General features: G+C 42.3%; 1 protein-coding gene across 2 annotated transcripts in view; it reads left to right on the top strand.

Annotated features, from left to right (window-relative positions):
- The window catches only part of GCNA (germ cell nuclear acidic peptidase), a 57,181-nt gene that overhangs the window by 16,301 nt on the left and 22,464 nt on the right, over positions 1-18,416 (top strand). For both annotated transcript variants that reach the window (XM_050964939.1, XM_050964938.1), the window contains 2 exons: positions 446-492; positions 1,246-1,701. In XM_050964939.1, coding sequence (XP_050820896.1) covers positions 446-492; positions 1,246-1,701 — 503 coding nt within the window. The remainder of the gene's footprint in view (positions 1-445; positions 493-1,245; positions 1,702-18,416) is intronic.

Genomic DNA, 18,416 nt, shown 5'->3' with positions numbered 1-18,416 from the left:
ATTAAAGGCAACCTTTTTGATCAACAGTGTGATTTCTAAGCAGAATTTTATAAATTCTGTCTTTAAGATTCCCTATCTGTATCCCTCATTCTTGTTACTGGATAAAATGATAATGGTCTATTTCAATATCTGAACTTAGTTTGCAAGCATGTTCTCATCCTACTGTAGCACTGAACTTACAAAATAGCCCATGATTCTTGAAATGGAGTTCTGTCTTTTGCTTAGAAGTTTAATGATAAATACTGACAAAATGTAACTGACAACAAAAAGTTACATTGAGAGAGTTCTTTGGTGGTAATGGATGTTTCCAGTCAATAAATTAGAACACTGTACCAGGCTGCTTTATTGTCAGCTTTACCTATATCAAGACAAAAATCATTCCTGGCTTCCTTTGCCTCATTTTATTGTTTCTCTATGGTTTGAATGAAATCATCGTTGACTTCAGGGAAGACTTCTCCGATTTTACAAGAAAGAATGAGACAAGCAAGAAGGGTAAGTAGCCATCCAACAAAGAAGGGACAAGAGTTTTAGCTGGGTGGAGAGAGAATGCTTATTGTTCAGAGCTCACAATTATTCTTTAGGAAGAGCACAGAAATAGCTTTAGAAAAGTTTGGTCCCTTTTAGGATAAGATAACAGGGCAAGTTCAATTCTGTTCTCTTTTTGCTTTATTAATTCTCTCCTTCCTCATTCTCAATTTCCCATTCCTCCATATGATCCTTCCCTTTTTCCTCTTCCTTCCTGTTATGCTTGTTTTAACAGTGGGATATCAATATCTTCACTTGTGGTACTCTTTAAAATCCTTTCCATATTTGAATCTTTTACTTATAAGAAAATCCAGCTGCCATTTCCCTTCAGTGCCCTTTCACATGCTGCATATTTAAGACCTAAAATTGACCATATAATCAGCTAAATATAAACTCTTATGTGTGCGTAACTGCAGAAGCTTTCTTTTATCAGAAAGCGTGGCTGTAATGAAGTGTTCTCTAGCTATTCTTATCTTGTGTCAGACTGACTTAAACCCCTTTTGCAGGCACAAGGTGGACCCAACATACATACCTTTTTGATTGTTTGTCTGCAGTGCAACTGGAAGTAGTGTGATTCTAGGTGAGAATGAGCATGGGTTGGATGAAGTTGCTAAGATTCCTTTCTCTGCCTGGTGGTTTCATGTTTTCCAAAGGATCTGATTAACTTGCATTAAAACATATAAATGCTGAAATCTTTGAATTTTTCTTTTTGAATTGTAGCAGTGAAGAATGTTCAGACCCAGAAGAAGCCAGTGACTTCTCGAAAGGAAAACACTTACGCTCAGGAATGGCTGTATCCAGAGATTTTAAGTGACAGTAAACATGATGATTCTGTTTTCATAAAAAGTACATGGTCTGACCACTGCCAAGAAATTGAAGCGAGGGGCTTGAAGGACAACCTGCAACAGATACAGCAAACTCCTTCACAAAAACAGAAAGAGTTTGATATTTCCAAATATAGTCCAAATTCATCTCTTGATGGGAAAGAAAGAGATTGGGAAGAGCGTGCACGGAACAACACGCGAACCATGGCATTACGACATAATGCAGCATTAGGGCCAGACAGCTCAGAGGATGAATTTGAATCTTTAATAGAGCGGATAAAGAAGCGAACCATACCAGTGACTCCAAGTTTAACTTCAAACAAAGCCACTCTATCCCAATCAGCCACTACAGGTAGGAGAAGTCATTTTTTATTTCTGTATTCTTAATCATATTTATTCATGAAGTATCTTGTTAGTACTGCAGCCATTTGCACAGCATAGTTTTAAAAATGTGTTGCACTTCTGACGTAAACAGGACTTATAACTCATTTTTGCAGAGTATTCAGACGTATCAATGAAATGAGCATGCGGAGAATTGTAGCTCCCCTAAATTTAAATTATTTAAATTAAATTATCAAGGAACTAACTAATTTTTGTGCATTATTTTCATAGTTATAATAAATTTTAAGCTTCAGTAATAGATTTTTAGTTTGGAATTTCATTTTAAACTTTCAACAAAATCAAAGCTAACTAAAAATGAAAATGTTTCCTACAAGTATGACAGGAATTGACATACAAAATTCATTTAAATGATAATTAAACGCCTTTAAATTAGAGCAGTCAGATATTAAAGATCAGGTGTTAAGCTGTACAGTTATTTAGAGTTATAATTCTGCACCTATTTTGTGTTCTAAGATGCTTTTGTTTCAAGATGTATTTTTAGTTTTGTCAAGAGTTCACAAATCAGCACATACCCGCTTATTATTAACCAACTATAACTTAAGCAAATCTATACAATCTCCTCTTCAAAAGCCCTTAAAATAGATATCTGCAGTGTACCCTTAAAGTTAACAGATAAAGGCAAATGGCACACAAGATTAGCCTCTCTCACCCAGGGGCTATAATGGGGAATTCTCTAGAGGATACTGGCAAGATTGGAGGTGCCACCAGGAACAATGCAGTCATATTGGCCTTATTTTAGGTATTACCCTGAATTTAAAAGTGCTGAAGAAAGGCAGCCACAAAAGGAACCTTCTCCCAAAATAGTGCAAGGGAAACTTCTTGCACCAGCATGGTCTCATTTGGTTCTGCTACGCCAGTGGTTCTCAAACTTTTGTACTGGTGACCCCTTTCACATAGCAAGCCTCTGAGTGCGACACCCCTCCCCCCCTTACAAATTAAAAACACTTTTTTATATATTTAACACCATTATAAATGCTGGAGGCAAAGCAGGGTTTACGGTGAAGGCTGACAGCTCGTGACCCCCCATGTAATAATCTCATGACCCCCTGAGGTGTCCCGACCCCCAGTATGAGAACCCCTGTGCTATGCTCTTGACTACTGAGGGAAGTCTCCTTTATTTGTCAACTGGAAGAGCTTGTCAAATCTTTGGATGTAGTTAATATTTCTATTGCTGTCTATTCACATAGGGTCTTTTCTCCCCAGTCACAGAGCAGAGTGGTTCATGTACTTATTGATAATACTACTACAAGTTGGGAGGACCACATTTCAGCCAGATGGACAGAAAGGTTAGAGTTCTGTGGGAGTGGTGCATAGTACACTACATTGATTCTATAGCTTTCTGCCTACATATTTGCAGATTGATGAGCAGAAACCTACGTGATCAGCAGAAGTAGTTGCTCAAGAACTTGGTAGCAAACATACACTTACTGTGGATGTATCTGGAAACAGAACTGTTTGCAACAAGAGACACCTCCAAATGTCAAATGTTGAGCTCCAAAATAGGACAGGCAATCAGTTCATCTTGAAGGTGTTTTCTTTTAGAATAGGGCAGTGGTCCCCAACTTTTTTGTGGCCAGTAGCACATTCACGTTTTCAGAAGAGTGTGGCGGGCGCCAACAATTACTCACATACAGGGCCGGCTCCAGGCACCAGTGGAGCAAGCACGTGCCTAGGGCAGCACATGCAATGGGGCGGCATTCTGCAGTCAGAGCGGATTTTTTGTTTTGGGGGTTTTTTTGGCGCCAGTTCTGGGCAGTGCAGAGAGAAGCCGGGAGGACAGAGAACACTGGGACCCTGCAGCCCCAGAGTACTCTGTCCCCAGCAGGCGTGGGGCTGCGGCTTCTCTCCAGCTTAAGTCACAGCCCCGCGCTTGCCAGGGACAGAGAACACCGGCGTCCACAGTCTGCAGCCCTGGAGAAACTGGAGAGAAGCCGCAGCCCCGTGCCTGCCAGGGACCAAGAACACCGGTGCCCGCAGCTTGCAGCCCCGGAGTTCTCTGTCCCCAGCAGGCGCGGGGCTGCAGCTTCTCTCCCCTGCTGGGCACTAGGCGGGCACACATAAATGCCCCGGCGGGCGCCATGGTGCCCATGGGCACCACATTGAGGACCACTGGAATAAGGGAGTAAGACTTTTTTTTGTTCTACACACAATTCCTCTAATTCATAGAGTTCTTAGGAAAATCAAACAAGACCAAGCCAAAATTATTCTAATTTGGGGGGCCTGAGAGAGACAACAGTAGTTCTCAGATCTTCTGTTCCTATCACAAAGGATTTACTAGTTTCTCTCTGCAATTCCAGACCTATTGACCTAGAAGAGATTGTATTTCTAGACTCTCTCCACTCCACAGGACTTTGACAGATCTGGATCTGGTCTGTTTGTGGGGCTGGAGGAAAGGGACAGGGGATTCTATTAAACTTCAGGAAACAGTCAACTTGCCTTTGTTATGATCATAAGTGGAATACGTAGTTCATTTGAAATTCCTGGGGCTCTCTCATATTGTCAGTAGAAGTACATCTCGCAGCCATCTCACACAGCTTAATTGAGCAAAGACTTCCTTTATCCGTGATATAGTACACAGATTCTTGATGGTGTTAATGAATCCTTGGGTTAAAGAACCCACGCTGAGATTAAAGTCCCATATAATACTACTTAGCCCTGGTCTACACTACGAGTTTAGGTCAAATTTAGCAGCATTACATTGATTTAACCCTGCACCCATCCACATGACAGTCATTTTTTTTTTTTCCTTAAAGGGCTCTTAAAATTGATTTCTGTACTCCTCCCCTGACGAGGGGATTAGTGCTGCAATTGACCTTGCCGGGTTGAATTTGGGGTAGTGTGGTCACAATTCGACAGTATTGGCCTGCGGGTGCTGTCCCAAAGTCCTCCATTGTGACTGCACTGGACAGCGCTCTCAACTCAGGTGCACTGGCCAGGTAGACAGGAGAAGGCCCACGAACCTTTGAATCTCATTTCCTGTTTGGCCAGCGTGGCAATCTGTAGGTGAGTGCAGATCTCATCAGCAGAGGTGACCATGATGGAGTCCCAGAATCACAAAAGAGCTCCAGCATGGACCACATGGAAGGTACGGGATCTGATCGATGTATGGGGAGACAAATCCGTGCTATCAGAACTCTGTTCCAAAAGACGAAATGCCCAAACATTTGAAAAAATCTCCAAGAGCATGAAGGACTATAACAGGGACCTGCAGCAGTGCCGAAGGAGGGTCGACCAATGACATGGTTTACAGGGTTGGCTTACAGGGAATTAAAAGCAACAAAGGGGGGTGATTTTCACACACAGTCACACAGAATGGCCCCCTCAAGGATTGAACTCAAAACCCTGGGTTTAGCAGGCCAATGCTCAAACTATTGAGCTATCCCTCCCCACCACTATTCCATGTAGGACTGAATCTCCATTAAACTTTTCAAGGTGCCCCTGACAGATCTTACCGAAATGATTGTCGGCTGTTGATTTCACGGAAGGAGGGAGGGGGGAGCAAATGAATACAAAACAAATCTGGTCTCTTTTTCTTGTTTTGATCCACTCCATCTCTCTTATAAATCTTAGGCTAGCAGCAGATGGTGCAGTATGATTGCTAGCCATCATCATCTCCTGGCTGCTCGCCAGAAGACGATGCACTGCAACTGCAGGCAGGACTGAATCTCCAGGAGACTAAACTTAAAAAGAGAATGACCTGGAGTCACTCCTATTTATGTCCAGGCGCCTGACCAACCTCACCGAGGTTGGCTAAAAGAGCACCCAGGAGATGACAACAATGGCTACCAATCGTAATGCACTGTCTGCTGCCAAAACGCAATGACCGCTGCTGTGTAGCAATTCAGTACCACGTCTGCCAGCACCCAGGAGACATACTGGAGACATACAGTGACGGTGAGCTGAGCAGGCTCCATGCTTGCCGTGGTATGGCGTCTGCCTGGGTAACCCAGGGAAAAAAGGCGAGAAATGATTGTTTGCGGTTGCTTTCGCAGACGGGGGGGCCTGGTGACATGTATCCAGAACCACATGCGACAATGCTTTTGACCCATCAGGCATTGGGTTCTCAACCCAGAATTCCAATGGGTGGTGGAGACTGCAAGAACTGTGGGATAACTACCCACAGTGCAATGCTCCAGAAGTCGACACTAACCTCAGTACTGTTGACACACTCTGCCTAGTTAATGGTCTTAAGTGGGGACACACAAAATTGATTATAAAATTGATTTCTAAAAAATTGACTTCTATGAATTCGACTTAATTTCGTAGTGTAGACATACCCTTAGTCATTAAACTTCCATTTGAAGCTATGGGAGAATGTTCCTAGTTTCATCTCTTTGTTGTAGCTCATATCATTTAGGTGAGTGAGAGAGCGACAGGCTCAACTGGGAGTTTTAGCTAGCAGTGTCTGTAGGTCTGTACCGTGCACTACACCTCCTTGTGCTCCTGTGGGAGGTCATATAGGCAGGCAAAACCCACTGGCACTCTAGCTTCTACTCCATTGCCCTCTGTTTGAGACAGTCCAGAGTGATGTCTGCTGCATTCATAGCTTTAGTCCTTTTAGTTTTACTTATTCTAGTTTTAATTTAGTTCTTATTCTGTTTTATTTGTGTACTTTTGATTTCCTAAGCATGTGTGCGCTTTTGGGTGATTACCCCCATCAAACTTATTTTCTGTGGCCAGGGTCTTTTGCCCTCAGTTGTTCTATCCACAGTTTTCCTGGTCTTGCCAGCCTTTGATGGAGCATTCCTCTTAGCTCCCTAGTACCAACCATATTCCTTTTGTATGATGATCTTTGGGCCTCAGAAAAACCAGGTCCTCTCCTCCTAAGAGGGCACAAAGAAGGACCTTGTCTGGTACCATCCTGCCTGTTGGAGCCAGAGCCTCCATCTGCGCTACTACTTTTTAGCACAGCTCACATCCACTGGTACCAACTTGACCGTCTGCCCCTCCATGGGCTCTGATACCAATAGGAGCCCTGGGATTGAGGGCTTCCCCTTTGAACACTGCAGAGAATAAGTAATCGAACTTGGACATCTCTGTCAAGGACTCTACTCTGCTTTTCCAACATTCTCTGGAGGTGTTTCCAGATAAGATTGTCCAGGATCAGCAAGTACCCTCATCACCCCTTGCCGGAGCAACACTGGAGCCTTACTCTTTTTCCCTATGCACCACCACAGTGGTCATTTTGGAATGCTTGTGCCCCTTGTAACAACTATAATAGGGTGCCTGACTGCAGGAGACCAACCAACAGCCCCTGGTACTGCAGCAACAGCTTTCAGTACTTCAGGACACTCTCTACTCCAAAAGAAAACTTCTGATGAACATGAGCTAGTAGGTGAGGAAGAGATACCACTGTCATCATCTCCCGATGGGGCCGTGATATCTGCTTCGCCAGCTTATGCTGACAACATCACATCCTTTCAGGACCCAGTTAAAAGAACTGAGGAGTCATGCTATGTTCCCCTGGAGGAAATCCGGGAGTCTCAGCACCCCCTTGTGGATATCTTATACTGTGTCCCTCAGGGTAAAAATGCTCTGTCAATCAATGAGATGATGCTGTCTCCAGCTTGCATCATTTGTGAGATGCCTGCCACTATCTAATCCACCTGCAAGAGGGCACACACAAATTACTTTGCTGGAATGTAGGAGCTAGAGTACTTTTTCTTACACCTTTCCACCAATTTTTTGTTGGTGGGTTCTGTCAATGAAGTGTGGCAAGTCATCCCTCCTTCCTCTCCCAGATAAAGAACTCAGATGACTGGACTTGCTGGGGAGAAAGAGCGGAACTCTCCAGCTGCTCTACAGTTTAAGGACACAAATTATTAAGCTTTTAATGGCTAAATCCAACTTCACAAATTATGCAGAATACATTCAATTATTGATCACTTTTCACTGGACCAAAGAGAACAATTTCAGGCCCTTATTTCAGATGCAAAAATGGTTGCTAAGTCTTCTCTGCCATCTGATACAGCCTTATGTTTGATAGTAACAGCAGTCGTTATGCATAGTGTCTCCTGGCTGCAGTCATCTGGCCTCCCTGGGGCAGGGACTTGAGATTTCTCGAGGATCTCTCCTTTTGAAGACTCAAAGCTCTTTAGTAGTGTTGCCAACACCTTACTTCACAGCCTGAAGGACTCTAGGGTGACCCTGAAAAGAGGCCCAGGCCACTGTCACATCCTAGTCAACGACTGTGACTAAATCTTGATAGCTTAGATGAGGGTCATGAACCAACTCCTCCTCTGGATGCTGTGAGAAGCCATCCTTCAGCCTTTTGGAGATCATCTCTCCCATTTCCTACCTGTCTGGGAGCACATTACATCAGACAAGTGGATCCTGGAGGTGGTTTCAACAGGATACTCCATTCAATTTCTCCCCATCCCTGTTCAGGGACCCTTCTCACAAGTTTTTTTTTGAGGCAGCAGGTCCAATTTCTCTTGCTCTGGGGGGCAATGAAGCCAGTTCCCCCAGATTTCACCAGAAGATGGTTCCAGGTGCTTTCTGGTCCCCAAGAGGAAAAGAGGGTGGAAACTGATCCTAGACCTCAGGACTCTGAATATCTTTATCCTTTCACAGCACATCAAGATGGTAGCCTTGGCTATGATAACCCATCCTTAGATCTCAGACTGGTTTGTCATCCTTAATCTCCAGGATGCATTCTTTTGTCTAGCTACGGACCCATCCCAGATGCTTTCTGTGATTCTTTATTGGCATGAATCACTACCAATACCGTGTTTTGCCCTTCAGCCTTTCCACCACCCAAAGGTCTTTACAAAAGTCCTCTCTGTCATCACAGCTCACCTATGCCAATGGGAGATAATCTTAAATTAAATTAATGGAGATATCCTAATCTCCTAGAACTGGAAGGGACTTTGAAAGGTCATCAAGTCCAGCCCCCTGCCTTCACTAGCAGGACCAAGTACTGATTTTGCCCCAGATCCCTAAGTGGCCCCCTCAAGGATTGAACTCACAACCCTGAGTTTAGCAGGCCAATGCTCAAACCACTGAGCTATCCCTCCCTCCTTCCTTCCCTGTTTAGATGACTGTCTCCTCATGGTTTGCTCACTTCTTGAGGTCCAGTCAGTCACCAACAAAGCTCTAGCCTGGTTTCACTTATTGGGCTGTAGGTTGGACATGTCTCTCTGTTTAAGCAATCTCCAGGACAGCACATAGAATTTATTGGAACGACTATAGACTGCTCAACTTCCAAAGCTACTTTCTGGGGGACAGCATCACCACGCTGGCCAGCCTCATCACCACGCTGCAACAGAGCCCTTAGTCCACAGCAAGGTCCTGTTTTCAGCAGTTAAGCCACATATCAGCCTGTACTTTTGTGATGCCTCATGGCACAGCTGCATCTCTCTTGCCTTTAGGCTTGGCTCAGGACTTTTTATACCTTCAGCAGAAACACCTTCAGCAACAGGTTGCTTTACCTCCAGAAGTTCTTTCTCCCTGGACGTGTGGAACAAACTTCAGAAGGTTTGTGTGGGAACTCTTTTCATGCCCACCACCATCAAAAGTCATCACCATGGACACCTTTCTACTGCGCTGGGGTGCTCACCTCCAAGGCTCCCCAGTCCAGGGTAAATAGACTTCCCAGGAGGCATCCCTCTATATCAGTGTCCTCAAACATGAAGCAGACTGTGTATCAGCTCTTCCCTCCCAGCTTCAATGGCCACTCAGTCAAGGTAATGCTGGACAACAGACCAGTGGTATACTATATAAACCACCATGTTAGATCCCCAGTCTTTATGCTCAGAATCACTAAATCTGTGGAATTGGTGCATACCTCACTGCATCTCAGTGGCCTGGCTTCCAGGTGTGCAGTACACAGTAGCAGACTCCCTCAGTAGGCATTTCTACCAGGAGCATGAGTGGGAACTCAACTCAAGAATGCTATCTTCCACGGCATCTGCCAGTCCTGGGGCTTTCAGAAGTCGATCTTTTTGCCACACCCTCCAGTACGAAATGCCACTACTTTTGGCTGAAGAGGAAGGTACAGTTACAATTCCATGGAGGGTGCCCTCCTCGTCACATGGCTGTGCACACTACTATACACATACCCTCTGACACCTCTGATACTTCAGTTTCAGTACCTACGGTAAGAGTGAGCTGTAGAAATCCTCATAGGTCTGTCCTGACTGTGACAAGTGTGATCCCTGGACTTGCCTTGTATCGTTGCCTCCCTCTGGCAGCAGTTCTCTTGACCCAGTAATCAGGGACCATGTCCCACCACATCCTAGCTTCTGTCCGTCTCAAAGCTGGAAACTTCTCGGGCATAGGATTTGACTGTTCTCCTGAGGTTCAGTCTACTCCTGGACAGCAGGAAATGTGCCACAAGGAAGACCTACCTTCAAAAATAGCAACTTCCAAATCTGGTGTGCCCAACATGCCGTATCTCCTCAGTATGCTTGTCTCTTGGACAGTCTGATTTACCTGCTTAATGTGAAGACTGTAGGTTTATCACTGAGCAAAGTCAGTGTTCACTTGGTGGTCATCATGGCATTCCACACTCCTCTAAAGGGATTTTCTGTTTTTGTCTACTCAGCCATGATCAGATTAATTAAAGGTCTCCCTAATTGGTTCCTCTTGTAAAGGAACCTACCCCTTCTTGGGACCTTAATCTGGTCATTAACACCCTGAGAGGACCTCTGTTTGAACCTATAGCTACTTGCTTATTCCTCAACAGAACTAAACCTTTCAGGGTTTTCATGAGCCTCTGTATTGCCTTTGCCAAAAAGATGAAAGAACAACTGATCTCCATGCAGAGACTTGCTAAGTGTTGTATCTGGTAGCATTCTGTACTCCTGGGTGAATTCCGTGCCAAAAAATTAAAAATTATGCAGAATTTTAAAATATGTGCAGATTTTATTTTTCAAAATCAATATAATCATGCCATCTTCAATTATTTTTGGTAATTTATTTCAAAACGTGTCAGCAAGTATGTTTGTAACAAATAAATTCCTTATTAGGCATATTAATGTAGAAATCTGAGTAATTCATTTAAATTACAATACAGAACTGTCAAAAAGAACAGGAGTACTTGTGGCACCTTAGAGACTAACAAATTTATTTCAGCATATGCTAAGGTGCCACAAGTACTCCTGTTCTTTTTGAGGATGCAGACTAACACGGCTGCTACTCTGAATACAGAACTGTATATCCTATACCTGTCAGAAGCAGGGCAAAGGCTTGGGGGAGTCAGGGATAAGAGAGGAGCTGAGGCAGAGGGAAGGAGCCTGGAGTGAACCTGGAGGGTGGTTCGGTGTGGATGGGAGAAGAAGCCTCTCTCCCTTTCAGTCAGGCGCATCTGCCTTTGTGTCCCCTCCCCCCCAGGCATCTCTGCAGCCTCCTCTGCCATCCCTATGTGTCCCTGCAGCCCCTGCCCCCATCCCCAGTCTATGACACACACATACCCAGCAGCCCTGTGTGCCCCACTCTGTCCTAACCTGACTCTACGGGCAGAGTGCTGTGATTAACTTCTTTCTAATCCTGGGGGAATTCTGTGCCACTGGGCACGCACAGAATTCTCCACCCTTGAAAATACATTCTACCCCAAAAGTGCTGCAATTCCACCTTTTGCCCACCCAAGGCTGCTGTGGTGCCAGAACAGCTGGTTGCATTCCTGTACAGTTATGCCACCATGTGTCAGCAATGCCCCTCTGCCATATACAGTGGCCAAACAGGACAATCTCTATGCAAAAGAATAAATGGACACAAATCTGACATCAGGAATCATAACATTCAAAAACCAGTGAGAGAACACTTCAACCTGTCTAATCACTCAGTGACAGACTTGAAGGTGGCAATTTTGCAACAAAAAAACTTCAAAAACAGACTCCAAAGAGATGACTGAACTTGCATTAATATGCAAATTAGATACAATTAACTTAGGTTTAAACAGAGATTGGGAATGGTTGGGTCGTTACACTAATTGAATCTATTTTCCCATGTTAAGTTCTCCTCACACCTTCTATGGGTCATCTTGATTATCACTTCAAAAGTTTTTTTTCTCATCTCAATTGATTGGCCTCTTACAGTTGGCATGGCTACTTCCACCTTTTCATGTTCTCTGTATGTATAAATGTTTTCTTTCTCTGTGTTCCATTCTATGCCTCTGAAGAAGTAGACTGTAGCCCACAAAAGCTTATGCTCCAATAGATTTGTTAGTCTCTTAAGGTGCCACAAGTACTCCTGTTTTTTAAGTGACCGTAGGCGTTAGCAAACAGGAGTTTTGCGAGGGAATTTAGAGAGGAGGTATGGAAGCCAGATACACCTAACAAACGTACTCAAAACTTCGGTAATAACCCCCTCCCCCCACCACCCCCCAAAGAACAAACAAAATAAACCTGTAAGAGCAAAAATAATGCAGGCAGAAGTTCAGCAGCAGAGTGGAAGCTATCTAGTTTATTGCACTGAATGCAGCCTGTATGATTACCTGCCTTGTGGCCAGGTGGTGTAAGAGTGTGTTCTGTGCAAGCAACTTATGGCCCTCAGGGATGAAGTATGGGCTCTTTAAACCAGAATAGCTGTACTGGAGAAGCTAAGGGAAAAAGAGATAGTAGATGAGATTTTTAAGGCTGCAGTAGAGTGGTCCCACTCCCAGTCTGACAGTCTCTGTTCTGTTAAGGAGGATGAAAGTCTTGGGGGAGAAGAACAATCACATAGTAAGGATCCTCATTTCAAATGATGTCCTGGTATCCCCTCGCACTGAGGATACCTTTCTGGGGAGATAACCCCAATTAATAGGAAGAGATAGGTGATAGAAATGGAGGATACAATTATTAGAAATACAGAAAGTTGGGTTTGTGATGACTGGGGGAACCACATGGTGAATTGTCTTATGGACCTCTTGAGACATTTAGATAGTCTGATGTGCAGTCCTGGGGAGGAGCTTGTGGTCATGGTACATGTAGGTACCAGTGACATAGAGAGAGGTCCTGTAAGCCAAATTTATGCTTGTAGGTAAGAAATTAAAGTCCAGGACCTCCATAGTAGTAGTCTCCAAAATGCTTCCAGTTCCATGCACAGACCCTATTAGATAGGCTGAACTGCAGGGTCTCAATGAGTGGATGACTGTGTTGGGAGGAGGGATTTAGGTTTATTAGGAACTGGGGAACCTTTTGGGAAAGGAGGAGCCTTTACAGGCAGGATGGGCTTCACCTAAACCAAAAGGGAACCAGACTGCTGGCATGTAAAACTAAAAAGGTCTTAGAGGAGTTTTTAAACAAAGGGCTGAGGGAAAGCCATCAGCTGCGAAGGAGCACATGGTTCAGACAGAAAAGATACAACACTTAGGGGAGGACTTATAGACTATCCCCTTTAATATCAGTGGTTCTCAACCAGGGGTCTGGGGCCCCCTGGGGGGCTGTGACCAGGTTTCAGGGGATCTGCCAAGCAGGACCAGTGTTAGAATCGCTGGGGCCCAGGGCAGAAAGCCCAAGCCCCGCCACTCAGAGCTGAAGCCCAGGGCCCTGAGCCCCACCATGCGGGGGCTGAAGCAGAAGCTTGAGCAACTTAACTTCATGGGGGCCCTTGTGGTGTGGGGCCCCAGGCAATTGTCCGGTTTGCTACCCCCTAATGCTGGCCCTGGCTTTTATATGCGGAAAACAGTTGTGACACAGGTGGCCTATGGAGTTTTTATAGCATGTTGGAGGGGCTCTCAGAAAAAAAAAAAGGTTGTGAACTCCTGGTCTATATCTTTGTAAAGAGAGGAGGACAGAAATTGATAAAGTACACGTAAGAATTGAGGAGAAACAGTCCAACAAGAGAGAATCCGATTCAGTTACATTACATGAAGGCAGACAACTAAATACTGACAAATTTTGTAAGTACTTGTATACAAATGATAGAAATACTAAGCGTGAGCTTGAGTGCCTGGTGTTAGATGAGTATATTGATACAATAGGTATCACAGAAACTTGGTGGAATCATGATAATCAATGGAACATGATAATAAAGGATACAAAATATGTAGGAATGACAGTAGGTCATGCTGGTGGGGAAGTGGCACTACATGTGAAAGAAAGCATAGAGTCAAGTATAGTAAAAATCTTGAATGAATGAAACAGTACCATAGAATCTCTATGGATAGAAATTCCATGCTTGAATAATATGAGTATAGCAGTAGGAATATACTACTGACCAAGATGGTGATGTTGATTGTGAAATGCTCAGGGTGATTAGGCTACAAAAATAGTTTCAGTAATAATAATAATAGGGAATTTCAACTATCCTCATACTACTGGGTGAATGTTGCCTCAGGATGGGATGCAGAGATAAAATTTCTAGACACCATTAATGACTGCTGCTTGGAGCAACTCATCCTAGAACCCACAAGGGGCTAGGTAGTTCTTGATTAGTGATAAGTGGAGCACAGATTCTGGTCCAAGAAGGGACTATAGATGAACAGCTCAGTAGTAGCGCCAATGATGTAATTAAATTTAATATCTTTGTAGGGGGGAAATACTAAAGAAACCCACCACAGCAGCATTTAATTTAAAAAAAGGGGCCCTACACAAACAGGAGGAAGCTAGTTACATGGAAATTAAAAGGAACAGTCAAAAGAGTGAAGTGCCTGCAAGTGGCATAGAAACTATTTAAAGACACCATAATAGAGGTTTAAACTGTGTACCCCCACATTTTTTTTTTAAAAAAAAGGTAAGAGGACCAACAAAATGCCACCCTCGCTAAACAGAGTGAAAGAGATGGTTAGAGGCAAAAAGCCTTCAAAAATTGAAGGTCAGATTCTATTGCGAAAAACAGAAAGGACTTTCCAGAGTTTATGCTTAAGTATAAACTATAATTAGGCAGGCCAAAAAAGAATTTCAAGAGCAACTAACAAAAGACACACACAATAACAGCAAAAATTGTTTTAAGCACATCAGTAGCAGGAAGCCTACCAGACAATCAGTAGGACCACTGTATGATTGAGATGCTAAAGGAGTGCTTAAGGCAGACAAGGCCATTGCAGAGAAGCTAAATGACTTCTTTGCACAGGTACTCCCTGAAGAGGATGTGAGGGAGATTCTTAGGTGGCACATCTGAGGAACTATATTTGAGAATGAGGTGTCAACATAGGAGATTTTGAAAAAAAAACTGATATTAAACAGCAATAAATCACCAGGACCAGAGGTATTCACCCAAGAGTTCTGAAGGAACTCAAGTGTGAAATCACAGAACTACTAAATGTGTTATATAATCTTATCACTTAAATCAGTTTCTGTACCAGATGACTGGTGGATAGCTAATTAAATGCTGATTTTTAAAAAAATAAGTTTCCAGAGGCAATCCTGACAATTACAGGCCGGTAAGCTTAACTTCAGTACCAGACAAATTAGTTGACACTAGTGAAGAAAAGAATTATCAAACACACACATGAACACAGTATGTTTGGGAAGAGTCAACATATCTTTTGTAAAAGGAAATCATGCCTCGCCAATCTATTAGAATTTTTTGAGGGTGTCAACAAAGGTGGACAAAGGTGATCCAGCTGATATATAGTGTAGTTGGACTTTCAGAAAGCCTTTGACAAGATGCTTAAGCATAGTAAGCAGTCGTGTGATAAAATGAAAGGTCCTCTCATGGATCAGTAACTGGTTAAAAGATAGGAAACAAAGATTAGGAATGAATGGTCATTTTTCAGAGTGGAGAGATGTAAATAGCAGGTTTCCCTCAAGGATCTGTACTGGAACCTGTGCTTTTCAGCGTATTCATAAATGATTGGGAAAAGGGGGTAAACTGAGGTGGCAAAGTTTGCAGAGGATACTAAACTATCAAGATAGTTAAGTCCAAAGTTGACTGCGCAGAGTCACACACAACTGAGTGACTGGGCAACAAAATGGTAGATGAAATTTAGTGTTAAGTGCATAGTAAAGCTACACTGGAAAACATAATTCCCAACTATATGTACAAAATGATGGGGTCTAAATTAGCTGTTAGCACTTAAGAGATTTTGCAGTCATTGTGGCGAATTCTCAAAAACATCTGCTTAATGTGCAGCAGCAGTCAAAAAAAGCTGATAGGATGTTTGGAACTAATAGGAAAGGGATAGATAAGACTGTAAATATCAGAATGCCATTATATACATCCATGGTATGTCCACACCTTGAATACTGCGTGCAGTTCTGGTTGCCCCATCTTAAAAAAGATATATTAGAAATAGGGCTGTCCAAACTATTAAAAAATTAATTGCAATTAATCGTGCAATTAAAAAAAATCGTGATTAATCGCACTGTTAATAGAATACCATTTATTTAAATATTTTTTGATGTTTTCTATATTTTCGAATACAATATAATGATTTCAATTACAACATGGGATACAAAATGTACAGTGCTCACTTTATATTTATTTTTGATTACAAATATTTGCACTGTAAAAAGCAAAAATAGTATTTTTCAATTCATGTAATAGAAGTACTGTAGTGTAATCTCTATCATGAAAGTTGAACTTACAAATATAGAATTATGTACAAAAAATAACTATTAAAAATCAAACAATGTAAAACAGCAGGAGACATTTAATTCTTCCCCAAGGAGTTCAGTCACAAATTTAAATAACATATATATATTTTTTTTTAACGAGCATCATCAGCATGGAAGCATGTCCTCTGGAATGGTGGCTGAATCATGAAGGGGCATACAAATGTTTACCATATCTGGCACATAAATACCTTGCAATGCTGGTTACAAAAGTCCTATGCAAACGCCTGTTCTCACTTTCTGATGACACTGTAAATAAGACGGAAGCATGATCTCCCATAAATGTAAACAAACTTGTTTGTCTTAGCGATTGCCTGAACAAGAAGTAGGACTGAGTAGACTTGTACCTCTAAAATTTAACATTTTTGTTTTGAGTGCAGTTTTGTAACAAAAAAACCTACATTTGTAAGTTGCATTTTCATGATAGAGATTGCACTACAGTACTTGTATGAGGTGAACTGAAAAATACTATTTTTTATTCATAATTTTTACAGTGCAAATATTTATAATAAAAATATAAAGGGAGCAGTGTACATTTTGTATTCTGTGTTGTAATTGAAATCAATATACTTGAAAATGTAGAAAAACATCCAAAAATATTTAATAAATTTCAGTTGGTATTCTATTGTTTAACAGTGCGATTAAAACTGATTAATCGCGATTAATTTTTTAATCATAATTAATTCTTTTGAGTTAATTGCATGAGTTAACTTCGATTAATTGACAGCCCTAATTAGAAATGGAAAAAGTACAGAGAAGGACAACAAAAAATTATTACGAGTATGGAATAACTTCCATGTGAGGAGCGATTAAAAAGGTTGAGATTGTTCAGTTTAGAAAAAAAGATGACTAAGGTGGGATATGATAGAGGTCTGTAAAATCCTAAATGGTGTGGCGAAAGTGAATAAGGAAGTGTTATTTACCCAATCGCTTAACAGAAGAACCAGAGCTCACCCAATGAAATGATTAAGCAGCAGCTTTAAAACAAACAAAAGGTACTTCTTCGCACAATGGACAGTCAACCTGTGGAACGTTGCCAGGGGATGTTGTGAAGACTAAAACTATAACTGGGTTCAAAAAAGAATTAGGTAAGTTCATGGAGAATAGGTCTATCAATGACTATTAGCCAAGATGGTCAGGGATGCAACCCATGTTCTGGGTGTCCCTAAACTGCTAACTACCAAAAGCTAGGACTGGATGACAGTATGAATCACTTAATGATTGCCCTGTTCTGTTCCCTCTGAAGCATCTGGCACTGTCAGCGTGGCCATTCTTATATACTTGGTACAGTAAACCAACTCTCTAGCTGACCAAAATAACTCCCAGTTTCAGCTTATCCTTCATTGGAGGCTACTGTATCCCCATTGGCAGACATCCAAAATGTTTGGTTTCTGTCTGTGAAGGGCATAGAGAGGAATGTTCTAGTTGTAATTTTTTTCTCCAAACAAACCCCAAAGGTGAGGATTGCTAACATAAAGCTTCTTCTATTAGATAAATCAATAAGACCAGCTTTAGACCTGGGCAAACAAGATCCTTCTGAATCTGAGCACTTCTCTTCTAAATGTGCCTCAGTGAGCACTGGCTCTGCGAACTTGTCAGGCTCCTGTTTCCTCTTTAAAGTATTCCTCGGCTGCTTGTGTTCACAAGTATCTACAATGTCTGAATGGGGTAAGATGCAGCACTGCTTTTGTAAAGAGCACAGATGTGACTCACTGTTCTAGGGGATAGAGCAAAAGAGAGTAAAGAATTTCTTCATTTTACTTTAAAAAAAGGTAGCTCAAGACTTCGCTTCTCGGTCCTTCTGTTACCCATAGAGATTGCAATAGCCATGTTCTGGTACAATCTAAGAATTAACTTTAAGATGCAATATTTATAGTAGTGCCTCCTGGGTTCTTGGTACGAATAACTGGGCTTTCTGCTCCAGTACCGACTCTTTTGGTATTGACTTATTTGGCACTATCTACTCTGATGCCAACAATTTTTATTCTGTTACTCTTGGTATTGAAATTTATAATACCAGAAGATTTAGCTATGTTGTCCCTGCAAGATTCTTCCCTATTATCTCATATAGTGAAAACTTCCTCACCCATACCAGTCACTGCAGAACTGGAGCCATCTTCATTGTCATTATGGGCTCTCCCTGAGGCCATCAAACCTTTTCAAGGTCTTTAGTCCTCCTGTAGAG

The sequence above is a fragment of the Gopherus flavomarginatus genome, chromosome 8 (assembly GCF_025201925.1).
Source record: "Gopherus flavomarginatus isolate rGopFla2 chromosome 8, rGopFla2.mat.asm, whole genome shotgun sequence".
Lineage (NCBI taxonomy): Eukaryota > Metazoa > Chordata > Testudines > Testudinidae > Gopherus > Gopherus flavomarginatus.
The sequence above is the reverse complement of the archived record's forward strand: the minus strand, read 5'-3'. Positions and strand labels throughout refer to the sequence as shown.